Source organism: Micromys minutus (assembly GCF_963924665.1).
Source record: "Micromys minutus genome assembly, chromosome: 5".
NCBI lineage: Eukaryota > Metazoa > Chordata > Mammalia > Rodentia > Muridae > Micromys > Micromys minutus.
Genome location: NC_137974.1, coordinates 40,762,923 through 40,779,667, shown reverse-complemented (window position 1 = coordinate 40,779,667; position 16,745 = coordinate 40,762,923). Strand labels below are relative to the sequence as shown.

General features: G+C 35.7%; 1 protein-coding gene across 1 annotated transcript in view; it reads right to left on the bottom strand.

Moving 5' to 3' along the window:
• GPC5 (glypican 5) overlaps positions 1 to 16,745 on the bottom strand; it is a gene marked incomplete at both ends in the record, with an annotated part of 1,421,492 nt that overhangs the window by 919,399 nt on the left and 485,348 nt on the right. The window contains one exon of the mRNA XM_080916837.1: positions 10,055 to 10,175. Within this exon, the coding sequence (XP_080772963.1) occupies positions 10,055 to 10,175 (121 nt within the window). The remainder of the gene's footprint in view (positions 1 to 10,054; positions 10,176 to 16,745) is intronic.

The window sequence follows — 16,745 nt, the reverse complement described above, 5'->3', positions numbered from 1 at the left end:
GATATAATACCAGCACTGGTAAAATAAAATGCTAACCATGTTACAGGCTGGAAGAACTTCAAGGAGCATACAGGATGCAAATCAGAGGGAGAGGGTCTTTCAAGAAGAATGGAGTTTTCATGGCCATCTTGAATTTACAGTTCCATGTTGATTGCACAATATTCGAGTAAATTGAAGTTATCTGAGGCTGAGAGGCAACATGTTGGAAGAAGGTGAATAGTTGGTTATCATAAAGTTAGAGTGTCTAGGGAAGTGGAAGGAAAGAAAAAAAGACAATTATGTGATGTCTCAAAATAACTTTTAAGGAAGTTAGATGAAGAAAAAGATAAAGATCCTATAATGAAAGTAGTTAGAGAAATCGCTAAGAAATCAGGGAACAGGAGCCAAGAAAATAAGCTGTATAGGTAAGTGTTTCTAGGCCAAGTGAGATAATTACTAAGATACTTTGATTATTTAACTAAAGTAAAGATAAGCAGTCAGTACAGCAAGGACACTTCAGTAGACCAATGGAGGCAGCATCTTCACTGCAGGAGACCAAGTCACTAACAGTAAAAGAAGAACTAAAAATCCTGATTAAAACAAACAAAACTTCATAGAAACAGACAATTGTCAAACACAGTATTTGAAAAACCATCAGTGCAAGTCTTCAGCAAATGCCCCACTGACTTAAGTATGATAATTATGTGAGATCCTTGAAGACATAAATGACAAATTAAGGGAATCTGGGATTCAATCACTTGCTTTGTGAACTCTTTAGCTCTGTTTCTTTGTATGCTGCTTCATTACAGTATACTTGTTTTGTAAAGACTGGAGAAAGTTAGGGTTAGTTTTTGTTGTTGTTGCTGTTTGGGGTAGTTTTTGTTGTTACTTGAAATTACTGAGTGGGTACTTGGGTGATGGTCTTAAAAACATTTCATTTGTCACTTAATGTAATCATCACTTTTACCAGCATGTTGACTGAACACCAGATAAGAAATATTTTTGGTGAGGAAAGATTAAGTTGAGTTCCCAATTTCAGAGGTTCCAGAGCTCTGTGGTTGAAGAGAATGTCAGAATGACTCATATCATGATGGACAGGAAGCAGAGTAAAATGGGAACATGAGGAAGTCAGAGTAAAATAGGGTAAATGTAGCTTTCTATGACATGTCCACTGTGACCTACTTTCTTCACCCATATCCTATCTCCACATTTTTGCCATCTCTCAGCACTTTACTCAATGACTGATATCAATAATAGATCAGTAAGAGCTCCTATGATCTAATACTGCTGGAAACCTCCTCACTAACTCATGAGGACTCATGCTTTGCTAATTGCTGAGGCATTCTGCAACCCAATCAAGTTGGCAAGAATAACCCTAACAATAATGCTATATAATAACTATATAATTATTCCTGTATTTCATAATTTCTTTTATAATTTAAATCCAAGTGAACTTACTTTCTTACAAAATCTGAGAAGAGAGAAAAAATATTAGTGTTAGAGAATGGGAAGGTATCTTACTTTTCTATTGCTGTGACAAAGCACAAAGTCCAAGGAAATTTATAAAGGCAAGCATTTAATTTGGGGTCTTACTTTCAGTTACAGAAGGTGAGTCCATGACCATGATGTTTGGATATATGGCAGAAAGCAGACAGGCCTGGTGCTGGAGGACTACCTAAGAGCTGACATGTTGAGATACCATCTGTGAGGCTGAGAGAGAGCTAACTAGAAATGGCATGAGCTATTGCAACCTCAAAGCCAACTCCCAGGGACACACCTCCTTCAACAAGGTCATACTTCTTAATGCTCCCCAAATACTTCAGCAACTGAAGACTAAGCATTCACACAGAAAAACCTATATAGGTCATTCTCATTCAAACCATTACAGAAAAGAGTGCTATAAAATGCTATCTTCTGATATAGATGATGCACTCATGAACTCACTGTGTCAGTGGAAATCTACAGAACCTACACAGAACTGGACCCACCTGCAGTCCACTGTAGATGGAGAAGGTATTCATAAAGTCCCATGCCTTCCACAGGGGCTGCAGGCAGTTAGAGATTGACAGGGGAGAAGGAGCCATGTGCCTCAGATGTATACAAGAGAGTCATTGTACACACCGAATTGATTATCACTGATTATCACCAGTGCTCACGCAGCCTGCTCTAATTCAATATGGCTGATCACAAAACACAGAATGAGGAAGTAGGATGAGGTCTTAAGATGAAAAGAGTTGGTGTCAGAAAAAGGAAAACAGAGAGGATAACAAAGAGCATGGATCAAAGAACGCTTTATATGTGCACGAAATTATGTAAGAATAAATAATTAAAAAATAAAAGTTCTAATTATCCATACTCTTTCAAATGTGTAGAAAAAGACAAACCTACCTGGAAAATTGTTCATCTTATCATGTAAAATCAAGAGCCTTACTGGAGTAAATACAAAACTTAGCCCTCAGTCAGCACAGGACAATTATATACTCTTTTAAATAATCAGAAATAAATCAGTGATGGCCAATGCTAATCTCATTACTTTCAAAGAGAGTTCTCAGGTCTTTGTTTCCAGTTGATTGTACACTAATTGACACGGTTCTTTTATGCTAACAATGAATTGTTTTAAGTGATCTAGCCAATAGTGGAGTCAGAGTCCTTCTACCTCCCACTCCAGAAAGCTGCTTTCAATTGAATTATCTCAAAGAAACTAATTGTAGAATTTGATGGCTATTCACAGTTATAGAGTGCATTTTAAGTGCTTTTTTCCTCAAATATAAATTTACTGAATGTGTTTTGATGACTTCTGCATTGCTAATATCAAATGGAGAACTTGTCGATTATGGAATATTAGTACCATTAGCCTAGGGCCACGGCTACTATGTGTAACAGAATCATGTGAAGGAATCAGTATGCAGTGTTCCCTACATAAAATGAAAGCATCATCTCTGCCTGAATATAGTGCATTTTGATCACAAGAAAAATGCTATTGTATGTATTGTTATTTTACACTTTAAATACTGGCTATGGTTTCTTCCCTTTCAAAAAGAAAGTAAAATGGACTTAATGCATAAGAAGGTTTTATGGAGAAGTTCTAATCCATATTAAGGCAGATGTTTAATAAAAACTTGGTGCTCTTAAATGAGTTAATGTGGTAAGGTTTGAGGAAAGAAAATGCTAGTTAATGAAAAACGGAGTGCCATTGCATCCTGCATCCCAAAATGAAAACATGCATATTGATTTCTTAGTAGCAAACCATCAACTTTCTCTAATAGTACTTAGATATCGGTATCTGTGCTTCTGCCATCATTTTCTTTTAACATGATAGATATTTGATATTAAAGATTATTTGTACAGGTGCAGCACTTTGATGTCCTCAGGAAGAGGCTTGGAATGGAGATTGAAGACCAGTCCTGTAATCTGAGCAAAGTTGGATCTAGATGGAAGAGGGGTAGGTAACATACTCTCTTTAACCCCTAGATTCCTGTTCACATTGCAAAAGAGCTCTTTCAGCAGGAAGGAAACACTGAGGTCCAGAGATGATTCAGGGGGAACTGACTATCTCACTACAACTTGTCAGTCTTATCAATAACCATTGAAGAACAGAACATAAATATAGAGTCTGCGCTTAATGATGAAGCATATTGAGATTATTTATACTAGAACCTCTCTCTCTAGGACATTTTGAATCTCTTTGTAAATCATCTTTTAACTACAATAGTTTAATTAAAAATAATTGTCTTTATTGTAATAAATTCGCAAATCAATTTTTAAAAATCCCATGCAGCAATATTAGCCACACCAAAGTTTATGCATCTCAATGAACTTCTGCACAGTGAGCATAGCCATGAAGAAACTGTGGAGTTTCAAGGTGTCATAATTTTAGTAGCAATTATAATTTTATGTACTCTCTGTTACAAAAAAGAAAAATTATGATAGATTTAAAGATTAAAAAAGCTTTATATCTTAATTCATATAGACTTTAACCTTATATGCAGATCTTATCCTAAACAGTATACACAGGGGTAAACAAATATATATCTGGTTACAGTATAATACACACAATACACAACTAGAGAATTCATAGGGACTGATAAGGAAGGGTGTAAGGCAGATAAATGATGCAGTACCTTTTTTTGGCCATCTCTGGGATGTCCTGCTCATGCTAACTTTGCTATGGAATCTCTACTTTGGTTCCTAACACCCCTAAATGGTCAATACTGCTGGCATTTTCTGGTCACTACTAGGCTTTCTACCTGAAACTTTTGGATATGAACAAAGCTGTTTCATGTCATTCCTTTCTCATGTAACACTTTTTTTTTTCCTGTGAATGCAGGTTTTCATTGATAGCAAATGTCCTTATCCAGTTTTTTTCCTGCCAATACTTCCAATCTACACAGAAATTAATTCCAGTTCTAATACTTAAAACATTCTCTCTCTCATACTTATCTACACTAATTGTTCATTTCTCAATCACTATCATCATTCACGTGCATGACTTTCTTTTACTATTTCTCCATGAGGTCCGTGTTTCACAATATAGTCAAAATATCTTTAAAAAACAAATTATGCTGAAGAAGTCTCTCCCTATCTATTCAATACAGTACTTTCTAGACAGAGATACAAGACAACAAAAGGAAATCCAATGGGTACAAATTGGAATGGAAGAAATCAAAGTCTCACTATTTGCTGATGATATGATAGTAGGCCTGAGAAGTCCCCAAAATTCCACAAGAGAACACCTACAGCTGATAAACAATCTCAGCAAAGTGGCAGACTATAAAATTAACTCAAACAATTATGTAGTCTTCCTTTATGCTAATGATAATGAGATGAGAAAGAAATTGGGGAAACAACACTTTTCACAACAGCCACAAGTAGTACAAAATATCTTGGTGTAACTCTTAGCAAGCAAATTAAAAATATCAATGACAAGAACTTCAAATCCCTGAAGAAATAAATCAAAGTAGCCCTCAGGAGACACAGAGCTATCCTATGGGCTTGGGGATTGGTAGGATTAACATAGTGAAAATGGCCATTTTACCAAAAGTAATCTGCAAATTCAATGCAATCCCCGACAAAATTCCAACACAACTCTTCACAAATTTTGAAAGAAAAATTCTCAAATTCATGTGACGCAAAACAAACAAACCAAAAACAAGACCCCAAAAGCCCAGGATAGACAAAACAACTCTCAACAATAAGAAATCTTTTGGGGGAATCACAATCCCTGGCCTCGAGATCTACTACAGAGCAATAATAAAAACCATATGGTATTAGTACAAAGACAGACAGGTAGATCAATGGAATAGACTCAAAGAACCAGAAATAAACCCTCATACCTGTAGGCACTTGATCTTTTCAAAAAGAAGTCAAAAACATACAGTAGAGAAAAAAAAAAAAAGAAAGCATTTTCAATAAACAGTGTTTGTCTAACTGGTGTTCTGCATGTAGAAGAATGAAGAGAAAACCATATTTATCATCTTATACAAAGCCCAAGTCCAAGTGGATCTAGTATTTCTACCTAAAACTAGATACAGTAACTATAATAGAAGAGACAGTGGCAAATAGCCTTGAACCCATTAGCAGAGGGCAGGGGATTTTCTGAACAGAACATCAATGGCTCAAGCTCTAAGTTCCACAATTGATAAATGGGACTTCATGAAACTGAAAAGTTTCTTTCTGTAAGGCAAAGAATACTGTTAATAAGACAATAGGGATTGGTGGGGAAAAAAAAAACCTTCACTAAAACTACAGCCAAAAGAGGTCTAATATTCAAAATACATAATGAACTCAAAAATTTAGCCTCCAAAAGACTAAATAGAGCTATACAAAGAATTTACAGACTAAGGCTTCCACTTTTTGGCCTTTCTTTCTTTGAGGAACTTGTCAGAATATTGGAGGTGGAGGGGAAAGGGGCAACAGGATCAGAGAAGGGGAAGGAGCACCAGGAGTGAAGCCCAGAAGGGCAGGAAAATGAATGGAAATATGCAGTCTCTGGCTTGAGACAGGGTTGGGGACTCCAGAAAGATCAATACCTGGGATGTGCAAGACTCTCAGGACTCAGTGGGGGTGATCTTAGCAAAATGTCCAACACTGAGGAGAGAAAACTTGAAGAGATACAAAGGATCTTAAGTTACCAACCCACAGTCAAAATTTCTGATCCAGAACGGTTCCTGTCTAAAATAACTGCAGGGACAAAATGGAGAAGAGAAGGAAAGAAAGGGGATTAAGTGACTCATGTCCTGGGAAGGCACACAGGCCTGGCACTATTGCTGTTGCTATGCTATGCTTACAAACAGGGACCTACCAGGGCTGACCTCTGAGAAGCCCTACTGGCAGCTGACAGAGAGGGACTGGGAAAGTTACACCAAACCATTGAACTGAAGTCGGGGACTCATGGGGTTGAATTAGGGAAATATTAAAAAGCTGAAGGGAGGACAAATTCAGCAGTCTCAAATATCCTGGAACCCTAAGAGCTCCCAGAAACTGAACCTCCAATCCAGGTAGCATGAATGGACTGTTCCAAGGCCGTTGGCCCACAAATAGCAGAAGACTTCCTGGTCTAACCTGAGTAGGAGAAGATATGCCTAACCCTTAAGAGACTTGATGCCCCATGGAGGATACCTGGTGGGCAGAAGAGGAAGAAGGAGCAACCTCTTGGAAGTAAGGATGAGTAGGATGGAAGGAGGAACTGAGTAGGGGCATCAGGAAGGAGGGCAACAGCTGGAGTGTAAGTAAACAAAATATCTTAAAAAACCATAAATCAAGTTAAACATCTTCCTCCATTTCGAATGAATGTGCCTAGAACATAAGACATTCTCCCAAGCAGCTTGTGCCTGCCGCCACTGCCCATTCACCCCGATGCAGCCTTGTGGATTTTCTCCCTTTGAAGGTGATGAACTCGCTCTCAGTGCTTTCACCCCAGAATTCTCACTAATTTTCCTGATTCCTTTCCTCTAGCCAGCAGCACACTTTTCCTAGGTTCTCTTCACAGTCTGCCGTTTCTTTGAAATTCTTGTCAGCGTTTGTTAGGCTTGTTCTGAATTTTTGTATTTTCCAGAATGCAAACCCACTGAGACTGTAAGTATCTACGTTGGCTCACTGTTGTGTAAGTCAATTACAAAACTATGAACAGGTCAAGTGCATTTAATAACGCAACTGTAGAATACCTGAACATGTGGGCATTTCAGTATAAAATCTCTTAGACCCACTTTCCTACTGATTAATTTCAGAATTCAGAATTTGAAGTCACAGTTCAAGCAGGTCAAAAACAGGTGTTTCAGTAATGACATATGGAAGTAATTATTACTAATGTTTGTTGCTGGTGAAGAATATGGATAGATTATTATTGTATAGTTGTATAAAGACAAAAAGGCAATGTGAACATTAATCTCGCTTATAAAATGTAGCATTTTGGCATAGTGCACAGTTACAAATACAGTAAACATCCATTATAATGAAAACGACTTTTATATGAATGCTTACTTGACCATCTATGTCTATGGATTAGGCTGTGAAATATGTCCCAGTGTCTGTGCTCTCACTTAACCTACGCTTCTTCCAAAGTAATGAATTCTCACACCAGAAGATAACCTTTTGGAACCTTTTTCAGAGGTGACACCAGGCATCCTGCTAACTGTCCTTTGCTGTTACATATGACACCAGCCACCTTGCTGGGCATATACATTTTATGAATCAGAAGTCTGGCAAAATGAAACCCTTTTCTTCATCTGCAGGAAAGTCAGCCTAGGAAGTGGTACATTCTAAGGCACAAAAAATGATAGCAGTTCAGTGACACCTGTTCAGGATATGAATTTCTATGATTTTTTATAAAAATCTAATTTTTAGCCATGTCTTCCCAACAAACGTAAAATTCAGACTTCACAGGCAGTGTATGTTTGATTCTTTCTTCTAATTCTATAATGAAAACAAAGGCTGAATTATTTGAGATCTGCATGCTCATATAGATGAAAGAATGTGGTGCAATCTCAGCAGGAGCTTGAAAACTCTAACCATTTCCCTGCAAAACCTTGAAAAGGATGTGACTTTGATATCATTGTGACAAGGATTTGGCCATGTTGTGCTGCAGAGCAAAAGATCAGTAATGCATTCTCCACAGGGCTTTTATGAATCTCTGAAAACTGGAGACCTAACCATTTCTTTGTGTGTATGTGTATCTTCTTAGGTTTAAGCACTTGCCTATATAATAGACTACAGCTATAAACATATTCTGAGCCATGAAGTTTTTCATAAATACATACAGTGCGACCATGTCATAGATTACAGATAAATAGGATGAGGAAAGATACAGAACAGCTTAATTTCATGTCTGCTTTATATTTATGCCTATCCTACTACACACAATTATCACTGCACCTCTGGATGACATGTTTAACTTCCTACAATAATCGAGGGAATAATCAGATAAGACCTGGATTTGGCATCCTCATGTGGGTAAACAGGCAACTGCCAGGGGTCAGTTCTTAGAACCACTGACCAGGGTAGATCCAGAAATCTACAGGGTCTGCTGCCAAAGGCAACCAATGATTAGAGAAGTAACTCAGCAGACAGTTCTGTGAGGGAACAAGTTTAATGGGGCTGGCATTCTCTCAGGCCAGAAAAAATTATGAACTCTTTTTATTCATTTGGACTGGTGAGAAAGATAAGGAAAGAGAGAAAATTCACATGCACACAGACACACACAGACACACACACTGAATAGAAAGCCAAAAGAAAGTGTCTAATAAATTTATATAAATACACACACACACACACACACACACACACACACACACACACACATATGCATCCAGACCTATAGACAGACCTATAGACAGACATAGAATGGTTGAAGGAAAGCTTCAGCAAGCAGATTCCAAGTATTCCACACATACATACATAAAGACACACAATAAGTGGATGGAAGGAATAATATTCCAACTCTACATTCACACAAATTTTACAGATACACACACAGTTGATAGATGGGAGAAATATCCCAGCCACACCACACCACATTTTATTCTTTCTTTCATAGCTTATATATCTCAGAACAATCTTTCAAGCAATATACAATTACAATGTGATTATGTTTTAGTTTTCTTCTAGTGAATGATTATAAAGCAACAGTTGTTTAACAATACCTTTATAAAATAGCATTATGCATTACAGGTAAAGAAAACAAATTATTCCAAAAAAGAAAAAAACCTGTACATTCATAACCAGGCAACTTGTTATAGATTAACATAGTATAGGAAGCAAGGTAGTTTTCTCAGCCAGTTTTTCCTACTGACAGGCAGCAATTTGCAGTTATAAAGAATGAAGTAATTATGTTATTATTTATCTTTAAAATTAATCTTGTAAGAATCTTAAAAGAATCAGAAATTTAAATTTCTATATAAAAATTTGTTGTATCCATCCTAAATCCACAAGATACATATCTACTCACGATCCGTTCTTAATAAATCATATCAGGAAGCTGAGGGCAAAAATGGGTATGAGAAATCAATTATCACCAGTCCAGCCTCAGTGAGTCACATCAGTCAGTGCTGCCATTGTTCTTGCTCCCCAAACTTAAAAGTCCCTATATCTTAACTACTAAAAGTGTGCCTTTCTGAACTTCATATTGCTCTCTAGGATGTTTTGCTTCAGAGCCAGTAGTAAAAGCATCTCAACTTGGCTTCACTAACAACTTTTTTTCTCAAATGTTTTCTAAAGATGGTGGTCATTTTTGGCAATCTACATCTCTAGGTCCCTCTCTAGGGTGGTGATAGAAGCATAGTCTGTTCCAGCAATGGCCGAAAGAGACCGAACATTAATATTGTGAATGCCAGAGATACTGTCAAGTGAAGAACTGTTCAATAGTACCACTGGAACTGGGTTTAAATGATGATGACCCTACCAAATATTTCTAGAATAGGAGATATAAATAAATAATTCCAAAGTTCAATTTAGGAAAGATAAAAGATACACTTATTCAAATAATCAAATATGTTAGAAAGCATTCACATATCATTTAAAGTTGATAATAAAATAAAAATCAATATAGTAATAAAATAAATGTAATTTAAAAACTACTTACCTGGATAACATGCTTCAGTTTATCAATGATCTGATTTATCACAGGATCAGTTCCTCTGACTTTGACTTCAGGATTTGCAGACTGGGCTTTGATTCCATTTCCAACCACTTGCTGAGCATAGCTAATGGAGTGAAAAGGAAAGAGTCATGATTTGGAGACTCATCAAGAGCATCTTCAGAGCACATTGAGACATCCAGGTTCTGACTTTCATTCTTGGGAACAGACACCGGGGCCCTGCTTCTACGAATATAGACTGATAAATCATTGAGCCATTCTACCAAGGTGACACGCTTTTAGGGAACAATAACAATGTATTCAGCCTGTAACTGTGTTTAACATCATGATAAAAAGCATGTGAGTGAATGTTTGTGCATGTGTGCCTGCATGCACACAAAGATGTATGTGTGTGATAGCAATAATTCTGACTGAATAACATATTTACACCCGCAATATATACATCGATTTATTTTAAGCAGTGTTTAGATAATCCCCAGTGCAACATACATATATAGATAGACAGACAGGCAGACAGGCAGACAGGCAGATAGGTAGGTGGGTAGGTAGATAGATAGATTGACATATAGATAGATGATAGATAGATAGATAGAGATAAACACACAAATATAAAAACATACACTCATATACATGTACATGCATTTAGATACACAAGTCAAAACTATTAAGTTTACAATGAAAGCAATCCACAAAATATTTTGTAGATATATGAATATATGAGATAATATACTTCAAGTAATATGGAAATATTAATAATGGGATGATTTCACAGGCAGTTGAGTATCTGCTACTTCCCCATATGAGAGTACTATAACATCAACATACTATTCATTAAAATATTTAAGTTTCTTAATCCCAAAATTGTAATAATTTCTACTCTATTCAACCCTCTGTTTCCAATAAATTTAGTGGCAAAGGATGTATAAGCCTTGTCGTCACAATGCTTCTTACAAACCTGAGAGTATAAGATGTCAATGCTAATTAAATCATTCATCGATACATTCATTCATTAAACTTTACTAGATCTCAAAGTTACACAGGAGAATCCAGCCATATAACTACATTGGTTTTCTGGACAGTATATTGTAGTTATATAAGTAAAGTAATTCCTCATACTTTTCTTACATTACTGACAAGGATGACATACCTGAAAGGAAATGGAAAAAGGGATGTGAACAACATAAAAGTTTAGGAAACCAACTAACATCATTAAAGATGCATTTCCTTTGGGAAATGGTGCTTTTGTTCTAATTAGAAGATTTTCCTTTATTTTTAAAATGGTTTTATTTATTTATTTATTTATTTATTTATTTATTTATTTATTTATTTATTTAAATTCCAAATGTTCTCCCCTTCCCAGTCCCCCTTCAAGAGTTTTTCACACCTTTTCCCATCCTCTTTTCCTCTGAGAGTGTATTCCCATGCACCCCTCTACCTGCATACCCCTTCCCTGGGACATCAAGTCTCTACAGGACTAGGCACATCCTTTCCCACTGAAGCCAGACAAGGCAGTCCTCTGCTACATATGTGCTCAGAGCCATGGACCAACCCATGTATGCTCTTTGAATAGTGACTTAGTCTCTGGGAACTCCCAAGGGCCTGGCTTAGTTGATATTTATTTTATAGTAGGAAAGGATGTATGATTTTCTTCCCAAAGCTCAGTAAACATTCAGGTTTGTCAGCTAAACAGAGATATAGCCGACTTCACTGGGAGACTGCCAAATGATTTATACAACTTAATCTAAAAACACAACCACAGTTGAAGTAATAGAAAGCAATGCTCACTCTCAAATGCAATGAAGCTGTTAATTAGCTTGCATTCCTACTCATTCACAGACCAGAAAGAATTTTAACATGTGCTGAGGGTACTTAGTATTAGCCTGAGCAACTTCTTGCTTTTTGGTGTTTTTATTATCTCAGTTTATGATACTGTTTTTGTTGTTGTTGTTGTTGTTGAATCAGTCATCTATATTTACAGGACAATGGAGAAGGAGTTGTTGACCACAGCACAAGGGACTCATAAACTGTTATTTTCCTTATGATATTGTTGATTAATTAAATAAGCCCAGGTAAAATTTAGCAAAATTATGACTGATGAGAAATCACATTCAGCTATTCTATTATTAAGTATTTGATTTTATTTATTATTATTCTCCTCTTATTTTTATATTCAAACCATTACAAATTATAATAAAAATTACAGTGAAATATGATTTATTGAAAGCAGCTTCTTCCTTGTTTAGTAAATGTAATAAAAGTATAACATAAGAGTCTAATATTCACACTACAGTGGTTCAAGTGAAAAAGAAGGTGATATCAAGTGTTTGCAAGAACACAAGGTGACTAGAACTCTCTTTAATTGTAGCACCTATCAATTTTTTCTGGTAGAGTTGTGATTCATTTATTCTCACTGTGGTACTGTCTTTTCTTCATATATGCTGCCATAATATTAATGTTACAAAGAAAACAGTATAATAATGATATTAAATAAACCCAACTACATTTTAAAAGGCCGACAAGTTACACAGCCTAAAATATAAAACACAAAATATACTTTATGATTTATTATATTTTGTAAAGCAACCATCTTCAAATATTTATTACATTTTGAAGACCGAGTCACATTCAAAGACATCCAAGACCAGTGGCTCTCAAATGTGGGCTGGTACTCCTTTTTGAATTAAAGAATATTTATGTTACAATTTATAACAGAGGCAAAATTACAACGATGAAGTAGCAATGAACATAATTTTATGGTTAGGAGATCAGCAGAAGATGAGGATCTTTTAAAGGAATCACAGCATTAAGGTTGAGATCAGGACGAGGTTGCCATCCCACAGTCAAACTATCCCAGGATTGTTCCTGTTTGAAAGACCTACAGGAACAAAAATGGAAAAGAGGTGGAAAAAGGGAGGTTCAGTGACTAGCCCAAATTTGTCCCAGCTCAAGGGGAGGCCCCAAGGCATACTATAGCATGCTTATAAACAGGACCCTAATGTGTCTGCCCTCTGAAAGTCTCAACAAGCTGCTTAAAGAGTCAGATGCAGATATTTGCATCCAACCAGTGAACACAAGCTCCTGACCCCTCAAGTTGAATTAGGAAAAACCTGGAAGAAGCTGAGAAGGAGGTCAACCCTGTAGTAGGACCAGAAGTCTCAATGAATCTGGATCCCGAGATTTCTCAAACACTGAGCCACCAATCAGGCAGTATATACTACCTGATATGAGGCTCCAGCACATATATAGAAAAGGAATGCCTGGTGTGGATTCAGTGAGAGATGAGCTCAAGAGACTTGGGGCCCCAGAGAGTGGAGAGGTCTGGTGGTGTGTGGGTTGGGGAGTGGGGACATCCTCTTGGAGACAGGAGCTGGGTGTGGGTAGGTATGGCATATAGAACAGTTCGAGGGCACATGTGGAGAGGGATATAGACTTGACTATAAAATAATATTAAAGAATAATAATAATTTAAAAAACCAGAAATACAACATAAAAATGATTGATAACCACTGCCCAGAGAGAATCAACATTCACCCTCTTGACTTGTTCTTAATTAATCAAAAGTACATATTACAAGAAAACGGTACTGATCTAAAAGATGAGATTTGGACAAACTACTATAAATTATATGCATATATTTTGAAAAATATTCTTAAAATATTTTTCTATTATTTCTAATAGTATTCATGGAAAAATATTTTTCATTAGTCTCTGTGCTAAATAAATAATACACAGGCAGATACATCAATGATTCATGATTGTGAGTATTCATTGTAGGACGTGTTCATGTACTATGTACTGTACAATAAGGATGAAATAAAATGAGATGCAGATGCATTTCAGAATTATAACATTTTGAGATACAGTTACAAAATTCCAGGTGAGAAGTCCAGAATATCGGACTTTGAGATATAAACAACTTGAAAGGATCGGTCGCAGATGTTGTCCCAGATCCACTGGTCCAGGATGTAAGCCATGATGATGGCTCCTGATGAGCAACGCACTTGATCAGATGTTTCTCTTTACCAAAATGGCAGGATATATGAGTAGCTAAAAATCATAAATGAAAATATAACTGCTGCTACCATTTTTGTTATTTCCATTATAAATTACCTTTAAACCCCTCTCTTTCCTGTCTTTCCCTTTCTGGTAGCAAATATGAAGCAAATACTGGTACCTGAGGATTTCCCCTTTGAGTCTTGAGTTACACTGAACAATATTGCTGAGTGCTGTTCTGTGAATGATCCAGCTGTGCAATACTTTTCTCTATGTGGGAAGTCTAATTTTGAAACCTCAGACTAGAAAGAACTCTTATGACTGACTTTATGATCCAGATTTATGGAAATAACCTTTTATGGTAGACTGATGCTCACAGGAGCTTTAGAGAATACAGACAATTGCAGAGTCAATTTGCAATGATTAAACTTTTTATGGTTTCACAATCTCACTTCAACTGTTAAGACATATAACCATTTTCAAAATACTAGCTACCATTTGATTAGCTTTATGATTATATATGTCATATCTCAATATGAGATATTTATCTCTCATTTTACTGATTTCAAGATAAATAACTAATTGACTGAGATTATATTTTGAAATTATTATTATTTATAAATAACTAATTTCTGTTATGAATGTGATGGTTTGTGATATGTTTTAGATGGTGATAGTATTATTTTAGAAAGTCATTGTATGTTTTATTTTGAATGAACTTTCACACATCAGTGCAATTAAACAATTAAGAAAAAGTATGTTTAGGAAGACTAGAAAGCATGGACTCTTGAAAAAAATAGGCATGACTCAGTCCTCAGTCTCACTTTGTTTGGCAAGCCATGAATCACACTGCTTGCCAGTTTAGCCAAGGGAACCACAGGAAAGCAATTTCATAACAGTTTGTAAAATAAGCAGCTGTGTGAGCCAGAACAAAGACGTGTCAACTCATGGAGCACCTACATAACTGAGCCAGAAGAAAGCTGACACTTCAGAAAACACTAAATAAGCAATGCTGTGCATACAGTTGCCTCTAAATGAAACATGAGTACTTTCAAGCTAAATGAAAAATTACATTTTAAAAAATAGATCATCTGCCACAATCAAGTAAACTTTATTCCAGAGATCAGGGATGGTTTAACATATAAAAATTGATAAATATAATCTACCATAAACAGACTGATCATAAACCATATCATCATCTCATTAGGTGCAGAAAAGGCATCTGGCAAAATCCAATGCCACTTTATGATAAAATTCCTGAAGAGAACATAGATACAGATGCATCTCACCATAATAAAGACAGCTTACCACAAGCCCATATCTAACATGAACTTAAATATAGAGAAATACAAAACAATTCCACTAAATTAGAAACAAAACAAGGTTGGTCCCTTTCTCCAAACCTATGAAAATAAAGAATTTTAAATTTTATCTAGAGTAATGAGACAACGGAAGAACAAGGAATATATATTTGAAAGGAAGATGTCAAAGTATCTTTAGTTGCAGATGATGGGATATAAATAAGCATCCTTAAATTATCCACTGTAAATTCCTACAGCTGACATGTTCAGCAAAGTAGATGTGCACAAATTAACTCATTAAAATTAGTAGTCCCCTATGGACAATTGACAAGTGGTTGGAGAAAAAATTTAGAGGAATAACAATTTTCATTATAGACTCAAGAATATTAAAATATCCAGTGGTAACTCTAACAAAGTAAGTTAAAAACATATATATTAAAATTTTAAGACAATGAATAAAGAAATTAAGAATATATGAAAATATAGATGTCAAATCAGTAGCTTTAATACAGTAAAATTAACCACTCTACCAAAACTAATCTAAAGATTCAGTGTAATACCCATAAAAATCTCAAAACAATTATTCATAAATGTTGGAAGGACAATTTTTGACTTCATATAGAAACACAAATAACCAGAATAGGTTAAGCAATCCTGAATTATAAAAAGAAGAGTTGTTGATATTGTCATCTGTAATTTAAAGTTGTACTGTAGAGTGTTAGTAATCAAACAGCATGGTATTGGCACAAGTATACACTGAAGAAAAAAAGTAAATTAAAAGAAAAAAGAAATAAAAGAAGCAAAGAACTTAAATAGAGTGTGCTAATCAAACTGGATGTCTATATATAGAAGAATCCAAATTGATCCACATATAGCATCTTGTACAAAACTCAACTATAAATGGATCAAAGATCTCAACATTAAATCAGATACACTGAAGCCAATAGAAGAGAAAGTGGGGAAGATTCCTGAATAGATTGGCATAGTAAAAGACTTTGAACAGTACACAGTTGGTACAGGAACAGCATAAGCACAGACACTGTGATCAACAATCAATGAGGGGTCCACATGAAACTGCAGTGTTGCCATTTGCACAGGGGAGCTGCCTACAGAATAGGGGATTTCCTCTCCTACATATCTAATAGTGGGCCAACACCCGAAATATAGCAAAAACTTACAACTAGATGTAAAAAAAAAAAAACCAAAACAAAAAACAAGAAATACAATTTAAAAATGCTATATATTTTAGCAGATAAATATCAACAGAGGAATCTGTAATGGCTGAGAAACACCTAAATATTCAATATTCTTAATTATCAAGGGCAGATATGTCAAAACCACTTAGAGATTTTATCTTACAACCGTTTGACTGTTAAAGAACA